Source organism: Elephantulus edwardii, unplaced genomic scaffold (genome assembly GCF_000299155.1).
Source record: "Elephantulus edwardii isolate Elephantulus edwardi_28Jun2011 unplaced genomic scaffold, EleEdw1.0 scaffold00027, whole genome shotgun sequence".
Classification (NCBI taxonomy): Eukaryota; Metazoa; Chordata; class Mammalia; order Macroscelidea; family Macroscelididae; genus Elephantulus; species Elephantulus edwardii.
Genome location: NW_006399777.1, coordinates 9,545,801 through 9,561,179, shown reverse-complemented (window position 1 = coordinate 9,561,179; position 15,379 = coordinate 9,545,801). Strand labels below are relative to the sequence as shown.

The 15,379-nt window shown below is 44.3% G+C and overlaps 1 protein-coding gene across 1 annotated transcript in view; it reads right to left on the bottom strand.

Moving 5' to 3' along the window:
• Nucleotides 1-15,379, bottom strand: part of LOC102844158 (ubiquitin-conjugating enzyme E2 E2-like) — a 341,166-nt gene that overhangs the window by 102,932 nt on the left and 222,855 nt on the right. The window contains exon 3 of the mRNA XM_006883342.1: nucleotides 5,519-5,651. Coding sequence (XP_006883404.1) covers nucleotides 5,519-5,651 — 133 coding nt within the window. The remainder of the gene's footprint in view (nucleotides 1-5,518; nucleotides 5,652-15,379) is intronic.

The window sequence follows — 15,379 nt, the reverse complement described above, 5'->3', positions numbered from 1 at the left end:
GAGAAGAGGCAGCAGAGGAGAGGAGGACCCCTGTGAGATGGGCTGACGCGGTGTCTGCTGCCATGGGCTCAAACGTGTCGAGGGTGATGAAGATGACGACAGGATACAGTTCAGATCTGTTGTTCAGGGAATCGCTTGCTCTGAGTCATACTCAAGCTGCTGACACGTAACAGCAGCAGCAGCAACAATAAAACTCATTTGTAAATCATGGCTGGGAATCGTCGTATATTCTGGGTATTAAACTTCTATCAGAGAAGTGGTTCCTAAGTATTTATCCAGTAGAAATTCTCTTCACTTTGATAATGAAGTTCCTTGAGGTACAAAAGGTTTTCATTCTGATAAAGTCTCTCATTTTCCGATGCTCTTCATTTGCTTTTGCTTCCAGTGTCTGATCTAAGGATTCACCGTTAAAAAAGAGGCTCCTGAAGCCTTACTCCCGTGTATCCTCCTGAGAGTTTTATGGCCGTGTTGTTGTTGTTGTCTGTGTGCTGTCCTGTCAGAACCAATCCACAGCTGACCCTCCAGTGGGTTTTCAGAGGCAGTAAATAGCATAAGAGGAGACTGCCCATCTGTACTCATGGGAACAGCTGGTGGATTTGAACTGTGTGCCTCTGTGACTGCAGCACAGCTTCTTACGTTGAGGCTACTAGAGCTCCTCCAATCTATGGCTGTACATTTTCATAATTAGGTGATGGCGAGGAAGGTGATGAATGGTAGGTATGGTGGCTGGAAGCTGTCAAGGAACAGCTCTCTGAAAACATGCAGAGAGACCTGGACAAGACACTGAGTTGAATCTGGGAGCTTAAGGGAAGATCAGGGCAGGCAGGAGCCTGACAAGAGCAAAGGCTTCGTGAGGCCACCTGCTTGTGGCATCTGAGTCAACAGCGATATAAGGACCCTCACAATGCGTGCTGAGGACAAAGGGGTCAGAGTTACAGCACCTTTCACGCTGAGATCACGTGGCTGGAATGGGGCGGAGGGCTCAGGTGGCGTGGGGACCATGTGCAATCACATTTTGTTGGATCTGTGATGGGTTTTTTAAACCAAAGTTTTTCACAAAAAAAAGTTAACTTTTTTTTTTTTTGTTCCCATGTTTTATTCAGGGCTTATACAAAATATTCAAGAGAATTGAGTTTTAATTCTCATCTTCCTCCTCTTCTTCATCCTGGTTAATCTGGAAGTAACTTTAACAAAAGTTTACAGAGACTCTGGATTTCCATTCATTAATTGTTGCACACTTTCCCTCCTGTCCACCCCTCCCCCCAATTCACTTTTCTCTTTGAAAAGTAATAAAAAACTCTTTTATTGTTATACATCTCTCCCTCCACCCCCAGTCAACTCCACTAAGAGCTTTAATTTTGGACTCTCATCATAACAATAAATATATTCCTCCCAAAGAGTTCTCTCCCTCATCTGTTTCAATGTAGTATATATTATTTATCCCCTCTTAGCTTTCCCCCAACTCCGACATCAGACCCGTTTTACGACAGTGGCACTATGCAGTATTTGTCCTTTTGTGACTGAGATACTTCACTCAGCATAATGTCCTCCAGAGTCACCCATTTTGCATAATATTTCATGAATTCCTTGTTTTTTAATGCAGCATAGTATTCCATTGTGTGAATATACCACAGCTTCTCTATCCATCTGTTTGTTGATGGGCACTGAGGTTATTTCCAACTCTTTGCTATTATGAACAAAGCCGCGATAAACATGGGTGTGTAGATCTCTGATGTTTTGAGATAAGTACTGGGCGCTCAAGTGGAGACACCAGGCAGATAATTCACTGTGCTGATGTCACTGGGTCCACAGCCAAGTTCTACCTAAATGTATTAAACTCGGCTTCAAAAGAATTTGTTATTCCATGCCAAGTGTGTTCTCTCTGCAAGGCTTCAGAGTAACAAATGAGAGGATGGGGTTACATTACAAATTAACCTGCTTTCTGAAAAGCCAAATACCCTCAACATAACATCACTGGTTTTACGGCAGGACTACATGGAGCCGGGAATGACTCAGCGCTGACCTGCCAGCAGGCTTCAGAAGCTGCAAATCGCAGGGGAATGCTCATCTTTCTCCCGCGGAGCCACCAGAGTGGTCCTGGACGAGGCCACCAGTGCTCCCTGGGCCTAGAAGCCACTGCATGTGAATGTTACTGCTGTCCAGTGCGGCTCAGGGCGACTCCGGTGCTGCTGTAAAACAGATGTCTTCACAGGCTAACCTTCCCAGTCACCTTTCCTAAAACAGGTAGTCAGGCCTTTATTCCGTGGGACTGCTGGGTGAAGTCTGAGCCCCCGACCCGTACGGGACAGCTGCTGGGAGACCCCGTGCACAACTCAGGCTCCAGCATCCCCAGAAAGGTATGTCTGAGTTCCATTTCTCTCTCTCACACACACATACACACACACACACACACACACACACACACACACACACACACAGGTGTGTAGATTCTATTCTGTGCCGACGCAGAAAGAAAGTGCAGCCTGAAGGACTCCTGGAGCAGTGAGGATGAGATGATGTAAATAATGAAAATGTGCAACAATGAATGAATGGGGGAAAATTAAATGGAAAGAATATGTTGTAAAAATATTTAGGTTGCATTAAAAATTATTAAGTAAAAAACACAAAACAACAACAAAATAATGGCACTGCCCAATTACTTGGACATATTTGAGATGTTATAACATTGAAATGTTAAAAGATAACATGCATATGAGTGACTGAATGGAAACCAATTTAAAAAAAAAAAAGACTAGCGCATACCAGCAGTTCGCTGGACTTTTGTCTTGGGGCCCTAACATATTATTCAGAGGGAACTCTGCATTAAATAAATATCTTCTGCAAGAAATAATTACTAGGAGTTAAGTATTCAATTTAAGCCTTGTATTAGACACAACGAGGGGCACTATTAAGTAAATATACAACATAAGCTCTCTTCCGTATTTTGAAACAGTGACATTATACTAAAGAAGGAATGAAGGTTACTGTTATGAGCCTTGAGCAGGTTCCCATCGCTGGGTCTCTGCTCAAACCCTCCCAGCCCAGGAAGTGCAGCTGTCTCAGAAGTGGAGCTGCCTGCCGACAGGTCAATGGTCCACTGGGGGCGAGGCTTTCTTCACACAGAACTGTGATCCCTCGCAGTCCCTGTAACTCATCCCCTCCTGTTTCTATTTCTGTCCCCTCCTATCTTCAGAACAAAGTCAAAGCCCAACTGAAACATCTGAGGGCAGGTGGCCCCTTCCACCTGCACCCTGGTAAACATGCCCAGAGCTGCTGTGTACAATCCTGGCAAAAACACAGGGCCTGGGGGTCAGGGCGGGGTGGATTCTGAGCTGTACATTGCCGGGAAACCTCTCTATGCCCCTCTGAGTCCCCTCATCTGTGAGAAGTCACAGAGCAGAAAGGCCAGAAATGTGGGTGCCTCTTGTCTTTTCCCTGGCTGCTCTTATCTGTAAAATGCCTGGTGTGGGAAACACAATGTATATAAATATAAATATAAATAGACATAGAAATAGACATAGAAATAGAAATGAGATACAACGTATATAACGGAAACAATGCGGTATAAACAAAACACAATGCATTTGACTATTATATGCAAACCATATAAAATGAGTTTAAAAAATAGACAAGAGTTTCTAAGAGCAGGAGGCACCCCGGGCACAGTGTGCATTTGGGGGAACCTGCTCCCCAAAAGTTCTCAAGGTGGTGAAGACCTCAAGTACCCACAGAATGTTTAGTTCCTCAAAAGATCACAAACTCAATTTTAAAGGGAAAAAAAAGCATGTCTTCCTTTCCTAGCTTATACTTGTATCATGATGTTCTCCCCTGATTTTAAGTGAAATACTACACATTCAGGCAGCTCTGGTGGCTTGGTGGCTAGGGAGTTTTACTGGCAACCTGAGGGCAGGGAGTTTGAATCTCCACTCGGTGGGACAGAGATGGGCTATCTCCTCTGGTTGTGATTTACAGCCTCTGAAAAACCCCGGGCCAGTCAGCTCTGGGTTCTGTCTCTACTGCACATGACAACAACAACAACATATTTAGCCATGTTAAATTGTGTCTTAGTGGTCTGGATTACCCAGTAAGACCTTTTTGGAAAGGGAATTATTTTAGTCAACATTTATTTTTCCAGGCTATCATTATTCAATCCTGAAATTTCCATCATGTAGAACCTGGAGCCTACACGGTTTCTGAGACACATATTTCACCCTACAGGTCAAGGCTGGCTTAGACACAGCACACCTACCAGTGGCCTTCTCCTTCCTCTCCCAGCCTGCAGCCCTCACTGCCAGACGACAGCCTCACCACCATACGCCCCAGGCCTCACCTCGGCTTGGAGTGACTTCCTCCTGAAAGTGTCAAACGAGGATGATGACAGGACTGAGGTCAGAGAGGGGGAGGAAGCAAGGGCCCAGGGCAGAGAGAGGGCTTCCGGACAGTCCCCGTGAAGGGCACCCCTTATTTCTGCTTTTCTTTTTTTTTTAAAATTATTATTAAATTTTATTAGTTTTAGTGAACATTTACAGAGATTTTGGGTTTTCATTCATTCCTTGTTGCACTGTTTTCTCTACCTTCCTCCCCAGTTCGTTCTTCTCCACCCCCCGCCCCCGAATGTCTGTTTTAATTGTCCAATTGCCACAGTGCTTGTCGAAGCCAGTTCTGATTAATCTGCTTTTCAAGTTCTTTACTCCAACCTACAGCTCAACGAGGCTTCATGGCCTCCACATTAGGAGGTTAAGCCAGGGCCAGCTGGACTTCTTCCTAAGCGGCCAGCACGCGATCGTCAGCTGGGTGCAGATGCTGGCAGTGGGGATGTTTACAACAGTCAGGACACAGGGGGTGTGTGTGAGTGAAAACTTCGAGTCTGTAACTCTGGTATTAATAAACTGGAATTCTTCCTCTCATGATACTTGCTCTCTTTATTACCTTAAGGTAAGTCCATAAAGCACTCTTCGCTGTTTATCTGTTGTGGGTTTGTGTGGGTTGTTTTGAAACAGACACTTGGTTACTGAGCCTTTTCAGTATGTTCTGGAGCCTCTGAGGGTCACATCTTGTGCAGTCTGCAGTCGTGAGAGAAGGAGAGCTGGGCAGGCACTATATACGTGCCCTAAGCTGTGCCTTGGCTGTACCCTGAGCCACACACCACGCACCAGGCTGTACCCCGACACCCTGCCTTCCCTCTGGCTCCTCCAGCTCCTGCTGCAGGAACATCTGCTTCTCCTCAGGGTCCAGGGCTGGCCCAATCCCAGCCTCAAGCCTCATCTCCCCCTCCACCCTGAGAGAGCAGGTGAGACGAAGCAATGAATGACGTGTGGGGGCGTGAGAATAAACTGATACTTTTAACCACTGTTTGGTCTCCTCTTTTCACTCTCATCCCTTTCACACACAAATAGCCCTTGGAAGTTTTCTGTGAATAGAAAAGACAGGCATTTCTAGATATGCATATTTAAGAATAATGTCTGGACATATATACCAATACTTAGTGCTATGAACGGATGGAACACTTCATACTGACCTTAGGGGGTTTAAACGGATAGTCTGGTGAAAAGGCAATGTCAAGAAAGAACACCCCTCCTTCATAGACAGATCCTGGGGGTCCCAATATAGTTGACCTCCATTCATAAATGTTGTCTCCTTTGGGTCCGGCACTAAAACAAGACATACAAATGAAATGGCTTAGAAGTTACTCACAGCCTGGGATTTAAAAATCTACTTAATGTAACAACGAGTTAAGAGTCGCTTTATAAGAACATCACAAAGTTAACTGGTTAATTCCGTGGAACAAATATGCTAATATCATCGGTATCCCAGAAATGAAATGTTTGCATTATTTACTAGCACCAATAAGAATTTCTTTATGCTGTTCCCATCTCTGAGTCTATGGAAAACAAAACAAAACAAAACAAAAAACAACAACTCCCAAGGACCACAGCCCAGAGGTAGGAGTACAAATGTTTAATAAAGCCTAAAATTATCCTGAAAAGGGTGAGATATTTTATAACTATATATATATAACTATAACTATATATATAACTATAACTATATATATAACTATAACTATATATATAACTATAACTATAACTATATCTCTAACTATATCTCTATCTATCTATCATCTATCTATCTATCTATCGTTAAAAGGTTGAGACAAAATTTCAAAGTCAAAAGAGCCACTGGAAAACATTTAATCCCTTTGTTTACATATAAGAATACAAATGAAATCCGTGGAGAGCAGTAAACAGTAGCATCCTTCAGACTCTGGTCAAATTCATGTCCTATCTTACCATTAGTTCCTCTTTCCTCTGTCTCTACCCACAAAGCTCTAGGCGCTGCCTTATCCACTGTGACCAGTGGATACAATGTATCTCTTTGCCTCCTAAGTCCCTGCTGTAATTGCTTATTTTGTTTCCCTAGAAGAGAATTTCCTGGAGGGACAGATTCTGCCCTTTTCTTAAAGTCTAGTAAGAAGATGGTGAATGAGTAATGATGGATTAACAGCAAAGGAAGTGAAGCCACCTAGTTACTAAATCTCAGAGCTTCACGGAAGAAATCAAGGCCTAGGCAAGCCAGCAAGCCAAGGCGAGAGCTTCACTTCCATCATTCTTTCAGCACATCAAGAACTAGAAATTATCCTCACACCCAGTCGCAAAGGTACGCAAAAAGATTTATTGCCAAGAGTGATTTTATTTCTTCATTCTCTTCTTTTGAAATGAGTTTAAAACCATAAATATTTTGTTACCGAACAGATATTTTTTTACAAAAATGGCACCCAAAAGACATTAATAGCCACTCAGGATATAAACTTAGCAAAATTTGAAGAGAAATGAAGTGTCTTTATCTTGATAAATGGCCTCTAATAAAAAACACTCATAGTCATTACGACATAAAAGTGTTAAATACAGAAAACACTCCTTTTAAGCTGAAGAACAAGAAAATGATACTTGTGCTCATCATTTCTAATCATTACTATAGAGGTCAGAGACCACAAAGTGTAAATCACAAAAGGAAAAGAGAAATACAATCTACACAGGGACAGACTGACAGAGCTTACAGGATTCATGTTTACCCAGGACTTATCTTTTCATTTTAAATTGAAATTCCGTATGACCCAGCTATTCCACTATTTGGAATATACCCCGAGAATATGAGAACTGAGGCACAAATGGAGACTTGTACATCAATATTCACAGCAGCATTATTCACCATCGCAAGAACATGGCAACCGCCCATATGTCCAACTACAAACGAATGGATTGAGAAATTGTGGTACATTCACACAATGGAATACTATGTAGGATGTGGGACTGAAGAGCTTTATGCTGAGTGAACTAACTCAGTCCCACAAGGATAAATATTGCATAAGACCGTTACTGTAGAATGAGTATAAGGATCCAGGAGGGGTGGGAGAAGCTGGAAGCAGAGGGATGTGGATGTACAGGGGGAAGAGGGGATTAATCATAAAGTTGTACACTTTGTTGGGGGGGGGTGAGGGAAATGGAAAGAATTTGAATTTGTATTAGAATTTTGTAAAGAAACTAGTAAAAAAGGGAAAAAAAATAAATAGAACTGATTAAACTTAACATTTAGCCAAATGGACTACCAACCCCCCCAAAACAACACAACCCCCCAAACCAAAACAACAAAACTAAAAACAAAACAAAACAAAAAAATCAACCCAAAAAACAAAAAAACCCCCCAGTTTCATTGCAATATCTAAACAACATTAAAGTATATTAAAATACTAGCTATGATAATATTAAAACTTATAATGTACTAAAAAATCTAATAAAAGGTATTTAAGATAAAGAGAATGATAAACTTTTATTGTCATATACACGTGATAATTAAAGACATGGAGATCAATACCAAGTTAAGGGACAAGGAGATGTCCACTGCCCTCCATGCTGATCCAACGCCATTCTAATTAGGATCTCAATCTTTCTAAAAAAAAAAATTAAACTTGACAAATTGATCCTAAAACATGTTTGGAAGATAAAGGAACACCCTCCAGCCCCCCCCCCCCATGTTCTTCCACAGATAGAAATGAATGCCAGGCGTGATGGGGCTGGGACAATGGTTTTGCATCTGGAGACTACAGAATGGATTTCTACCCACTAAACACACAACACTCAACTGCAGAAACAACACATGTGTAAGTGCAAAGTGACAAGTGTTATGGCTTTTGTCAAAAGGGAGAGAGAAGACCAATCAGACTGAGGAAAGGTATTCATTCATGTACATCACGTGAACCCGACTGAGGATCAAGGTCCAGAGGATACGAAGTCCTATCAATCAAAGAAGAACTAATAAGCCAACAGACAAAAGACAAGAACAGGTGTTTCTAAGAAGAGACACCAACAGCCAGCAATAATGTTAAAAAAATGCTCAAGTTCATGAAAACTAAGGAAACAGATCTTTTCTTCATAAGGTTTGCTGCATAATAACAAGGAAATATAAATCACAAGTCCATCAGTGAAATCTAGATGGTTTGTTTTTTTTCAATAGATAGGTAGCTCTTGTGGCCTGGTGGCAAGAAGCTGTGCTGCAATCTTGAAGGCACTTGGTTCAAGTCCACCAGCTGCTCCGTGGAAGACAGATGGGAAATCTCCTCCCATGTGGTTAAGTGCCTCTAAAAACCTGTCAGAGGGTCAGCCTTGGGTTGGTTTTGACTCGATGGTACGCAATAAAAGTATCATCATCATCATCAACAACAACAACAACAGGCAAACAGAAAATCCAATGAAACAAAGTGCTGATGAGCCTGGAGCAAACCAGAACTCCCAGACCCAGTGCACAAGGTGAAGGTCATTCTGGATCAGCATGTGACCTGAGTATCCTCTCCGACCCTGTACTCGCAGATAACACACAGCAACAGCACTTTCAAGTGCACATACAAAGCTCACCGTAGGGCTGTCTGTAACAATAAACATGAAATCTCAAGGGCTGGAACATGGGCACCCAATCCCCCACCACCACTTTGTTGTTCTGTGCTGTTGAGTCACCTAAGACTCATAGTGACCCTATGTACAACAGCCCTAAACTCTGCTCTGTCCTGTGCCAATTGCTTTGTCTCTGACACACCCATCCCGATTACCCCAGTCACTGAATCAATCCACCTCATAGAGGGCCTTCCCCTCCTGCGCTGTCCCTCCACCCTCCCAAGCATGATGTCCCTCTCCAAGGACTGGTCCCTCCTTGCAACATGTCCAAAATATGTCAGATGAAGCCCCAGAATCCTTGCCTCCAAGGAGCAGCCTGGTTTAACCCTCTCAAGGATGAACCTGTTTGTATTCTTAGCAGTCCCCGGTACATTCAATATTCTTCTCCAGCACCACAGCTCAAAGGCATCAATTCTTCTATCCTCCCTAGTCATTGTCCAACTTTCTGATGCAGAACAAGTGATTGCAAAGACCATGGTCTGAGGTACCCGCACACTTACCCAGAAGAAATACTCCATCTTCCCGAACAGCCCCTGGCCGATTCCCACCCACAGGGACATGACAGGATGGAGGTCCACACCCCAAAGGGCTTTCAAAGCTGTAAATCTCTACCCAAGCCGACTGCCTCATCATTCTTGGATGGAGAAGCTGGTGGATTTGAACAGCTGGCCTTCCCATTAGCAGCTGAATGTTTAATACACTGCACCACCAGGATCCCTTTCTGTAGGTGTGAATTATTTTACACAGAAAGCTTATGAAGATAAAACACTGAATTGCTGTTGTTGTTATGAGCTGTCCAGTCGTCTGCCACTTACAGTGATCTTCTCGACAGCAGCTCTGAGGCTGTTCTGGCCTGAGTCAGTCTCACTGCTTGCTGCTGTTAAGTACTGAATGAAAAAGTGAACTGAACGTATGTAAGATTACTCACTACATCCAAAAGGTTCAAAAAGCAAACTAGAAAATGTATTCCTGAGGAATACGTACACAGGTGTGTTGGTGGCTGTCAGGTGCCATCAGGCTGAATATGACTGGCAGCAACCCTGCGAACAGCAGACCAGACCCTGCCGTTCTTACAGCCACAGCCAGAATCAAGTGCACCTTAGTCTTCAAACCGACATCACTGCTCTGACGTATTCTGGAGAGGATTAGGCAATGAGCGGGCAGGGACATATACACATGAGAAAAATGTCAAGAAAAGTGGCTTCCCAGATGGGATGGGAGCAGAGTGTGGGGGAGGCAGGCAGGGGACCACATCAGGGCTCTGGGGAGGGCCTGTTTCCTGGTACAGGCTGGGGGTTCAGGAGTACAGCTTCTATTTCAGTGTACGGCTTCATACCTTAGCTGTTAGAAGTGCTCTTTTCCCAAACCTATCAAATTTATACATTAAGAAAGGCATGCCCAAAGGTAAAATAAAAAGCTATGTGAGACAAGCAAGTGCGGGGTGATCCTTCCTACACGTATTAAGAAGCGCAGGAAGCAACAGTCCTTTGTCTTGTTTATGGGCCCGTATCTGCAGAAACATCTTTTAAGAAGTGGGCAGAATCTAACTGACTTCACGACCAGCTGTGCATGGAGCAGGGGAGAGGGGGGCATGGGAGGCTGGGAGGGACTTGTAGATGGTGAATAAAGAAGAATTCAATTTTACGTTTAGTGTTTGCTTTCTTTTATGCAGGAAAGAGAGGAAGTTTAAAAAACACACTTGGGAAGCAGTGGTGCAAGGGACCCTTTGGGGTCCCCTTCCTTGCTGCCCACCTCCCCTGAAGTTGGCAGGGGCCGTGATGACGGGCCAGATGACACACTCAGGCCAGATGACAGTGAGGCTTTGCCAAGAAGACGCTTGTTGCTCGCCAAACGCCCTGGCATCATCAGATGAATAATACACATGGTTACACCCTGAGCTATAATTAGACTGATTATGAATAGATTAAGTTTATCAGAGGGAAGCCTTTAAAAGTAGAGCAAATTACGGGTTCATCATTACAGCACTACTTGGAGGTAAATGTGGAGTAGGGGTTGCGTACCATGCCCTTCTGGCCATTAATCCTTGAGATTCTCACACAGCACGCTTCCCCCATGTTGAGGGAGAAGCCTGTGAACGAAGGTGTTTGTGGCCCACCAGGAGGGCCGGGCAGCTTGGTGTTAACATTCATAATGTGCCTGCACGGTCAAGGTCACCTGGGCTGGGCCCAGCTTTTCAGGGGCTGGGCTCTTACGCACTTTGCACTCTGTGATCGGAGGCAACTGTCCTCTGTGTTGTAGTGTGCTCTGAATGCCCGCCTCACTGCCTGTGGCCAAGGTCCCATGTGTGAGCGAACAGTTGGCTGTGAATGGTTTGTGTTAGGGAGCTCTGGTGCCTTGGTGGTAAGGAACTGCATTGCCAAGGCAGAACTGTGTGGTTTGGACCCACCAGCTGCTCTGTGGCAACAAGATGGGCAATCTCCCCCGACCCATGTGATTTACAGCCTCTGAACACCTGCTGAAGGGTCAGCTACGGGTCAGTTCCAACTAGATGGAACACAACAACAATAGTTTGCTGTGTTAGTGAGGCAGGATTTGGGAAGCACATATTTTGAGTCACACGTCTTAAGTGAGGGAGCAGAGAGTGAACAGGACTCCCTCTAAGACAAGACAGGAGCAGAGAGTAACGATTGGACCGGAGTTCCTGTGCTGAGAACATCCTGGACCCAGGAGACAGACTGTAACACCAGCCATGGTGAGATGGATGAGGAGGGCAGAGGAAGGGCGGCCCCAGAGGCAGGGAAAAATGAGGGGAGGGTCTGAACATCCCAGTCTGTGAACAAGAAAGCTGAGGGCCTTGGAGCAGCAGGATTCAGGATTCAGCCTCTGGGCTCTTGTTGGTGGAAGCGGGCTTTTCAATGCAGCGTGGGAGAGCTATTCTTGGGGGTGGTGGAGCGGGCACCACCAGGCACCTGCTGTTGCTGTGTGCCTTCCAGTCAGAACCGGCTCACAGCTGACTCCTCCACAGGGCTGTCCATCTCAGGGGAGGAGATGGCCCATCTTTCTCTGCAGAGCAGCTGGTGGATTCGAACTGCCTGCCTTTGGGTTAGCGGCTCAACGCTTTATCAAGTAGGTGACCACAGCTTCTGAGGCACTGGCAGAGCTAAAGGTGTTTTTAAAACCTGGAATGGTGGAGGGGCTGAGAGGTCAGAGCCACACCTGTGTGTACAAGGAGCTTCTGGAAGAGTCTACCCTATCTGAAGATTGAGACCTGCTGCTTCCCTGACAAATCGTACAGCTGCATTGTCTTTGAGTTCTGTGTGAGCAAAGGCATGAATTATGAGACCCAGACGAGAAGGAGGACAGGGTATGTGGGAGATGGCTAGTGTGAGAATTAGAGGGGAGCTGACCAGAGCCTCCAGGAACCAGCTCCTCTCTCTCTGGGAGGTTAAATGATGGAGTCAGGAGCTGCACGCAGGCCCTTTTTGTAATCCAGCTTCTTAGAAATACAATGCCTATTAGGAAGGCTTTGCAGAAGAGCCAGTTCAACTCTTTCTGGGGTAATTTATAGCAAATATTAACACAGGGCTAGAACTCTACTGAGACGGAAGATTTGGCGTAAAAGAAAATCCACTTACATAAAATCCAGAGTATAGAACTTTCAGCCCTTCAGTTGCTGGCATGACTTGAGAAGTGAGCCAGTCAAATGATTCTCAGCCTTTCTACACTGCACATCTGAAGGCACCTTCCGGGAACAATGTCCCTGTGGGAGCAGAGAGTCTCAGCCTGTGTGCAGGCGGAAGAAGGAGTTATTGAAAAGTGAGAAAGCTCCTCTGTTATGGAGAACCACTCACACGCAAAGATGTTGTTCCCGAGGTGATAACATTATGGGTAAGAGCGACAACGTATTTTACCGACGGACGTAACCATAAGAGAAAAGTGAGCCTCCTGTGGAAATGAAAGGCCTTCCTTCTGTCACACTGCTACTCAAAGAAGGAGGGAAAAAAATGTACCTTCTCTTCAAAAGTTACAAGATAGAATTAAAGCTGAAATAAGAACCCCTTCTTAAAAAGGGAAAATACCCTAAAGAAACCATAACTTCCACCCAAGCAGATATATGCACACCAATGTTTATCGCGGATTTGTCCACAATAGCAAAGAGCTGGAAACAACCTAAGTGCCCATCAACAAACGAATGGATAGAGAAGCTGTGTGATCCTGGAGGACATTATGCTGAGTGAAGTATCTCAGTCTCAAAAGGACAAATACAGCATAATTCCACTGTTATAAAAGAGGACTGACACAGGCTTTGGGGGGAGACTGAGAAAGATGGGATAAATTATATATACTACAATGAAACAGATGAGGGAGAGAACAGTTTAAAAGGGATACATGATCAGATATTATTGTCATGACAGGAGTCCAGAATGAAGGCTGCATAGTGGAGTGGACCTGGGGGGAGGGACTGTATGATAGAAAGAATATAATGAAAGAATTTTTTTCTTTTATTTTTTTTTTTTACTTTTCAAAGAGAAGAGGGAATTGGGGAGGGGAGCAGGCAGGGAGAAAAGGGCAACAATGAATGAATGGAAGTCCAAAGTCTCTGTAAACTTTCATTAAAGTTAATATTAAAAAAAGTACTAGATCAACTCCCTCGCACACACTCTTCTTGTGAAGGTGCCAAGGCCATTTCCTAGGTCTCAGATCAGCCTGGGAAACAAAGACCTTCCAGAGTTCTTCAAGAGCTCCCTCCCTCCTTTGAAGCACAAGTCAAATTAGCAAACTGAGTAGAGACTGTGGGGTCAAACCATGACTGACAGGGTGAGAGGTAAGACCCGGAGCCTTTGTGTCAAGGATCAAAGCCCCAGCGGACAGCCCACCTGTGTGCTTGTTGGTCAGACTTAGGTCTGCTCAACCAACATTCTACAGAAAGAAAAAAGCTTCACCAAGATCTTCTGTTTGGCCACGTTTCTGTCATGACACAAAGTCATGTTTCTAATACTATTGATGTAGATAATGAAGATTCCACTAAAATCCCTAAATATTAACGTGGTCACCATGAAGGTAGACAGCCCTGTGAAAACAGGAGGCCTGAGGCCCAGATCAGGGCCAGTTTTTCTTTTAGGAGCATATTTCAAGGAATGTATTAGAAGTCTGGTAAATAAGGCATATATATTTAATTATTTTTTACAAGGCATTTTTATTTCTCATTTTAGCCCCAAATCTCAATGGCTATCTTTGGAGATTTCCTTTCTTTCTTTAGCTAAACCTATACTTTCCTACATGCAGCTTTCATGGGGCAGGATTGTGTTGGTTTTTTCCCCCCCTTCTTTTGCTCTTCTGTATGAGAAACAAAACGCTTCCAGGTACTCAGGGTTCCGGATTCAGACTCATCTGTATAGAGAGAACCACGCTGGCTTAGGACCTCGTCAGTATAATAGGCAGCATTTCTTTTTTATTTAGAGCTCCCCTCCACATGTGCTGGGCATGGAACAACGTGGGTAATTAGTGTGTCAGCAGATCTTCTCTGAAAGGGAAACAAGCTTTTGACAAGAGCCGCCTGCTATTATATGGTTTCCAGGGTCCCAAATCCTGTCTCAAAATTTTATACTACTAAAAAAACAAAAACAAAAACAAACCAAAACAAACAAACAAAACACCCATAATAAAATCCAACTAAAAAAACCCCCAACAAACTATGCACAGAATAAAACAGAAAGTCTCGCTCTGTGGCATTCCAAATTGTAGCTTTACTCTTGTCAAGCACTTACAACAGATCAAAATGAAAATTCCACCTCAGAGTGACCATGGGCACATCTCAGGGAGTCTGCAGGGTCATTCAGATCAACCTGCTACTTGTATGCATGGTCACTCCCTGGGCTATTTACTTGCCACACAAGTCAAACACCTCCCATACACGTTACGGACTTTTCCCACTGACAGAGAACTTTCTTTGTTTCTCAGCTAGGAAAATGATAAACAGCAATTTCTTTCATAAAGTGTCAGGTGCGTTAGCCTCCTGCGTGGATGGTTTACTGACGGTCCCTGGCACAGCCAGCTAGCTATGAGAGCAGACATCACTTTATTATTGTGTGACAGAGTGAACTTTAGAGCAAGACAGAACTTCTACTCAGTTGAATCATTTGACTTAAAATAAAATACTGTTGTTGTGGTGTACCGTCGAGGTGGAACCGACCCATAGCTGACCCTCCTGTGGGTTTTCAGAGGCAGTTAATTGCATGGGAGAAGACAGCCCATCCTTCTCCCACAGAGCAGCTGGTGGCCTTGAACCACATGCCCTGAGGACTGCAGTGCAGGTTCTTGCCACTAGGCAACCAGAGACGAGAATAATACAATGAGGGAAATGGATGGAGAGGAGAGTTGTTGTTGTTGTTATGTGCTGTCAAGTTGCTTGCGACTCATAGAGACCCTATGTACAACACTCCTAAACTCTGCTCTGTCTTGTTCCAATCGCACTG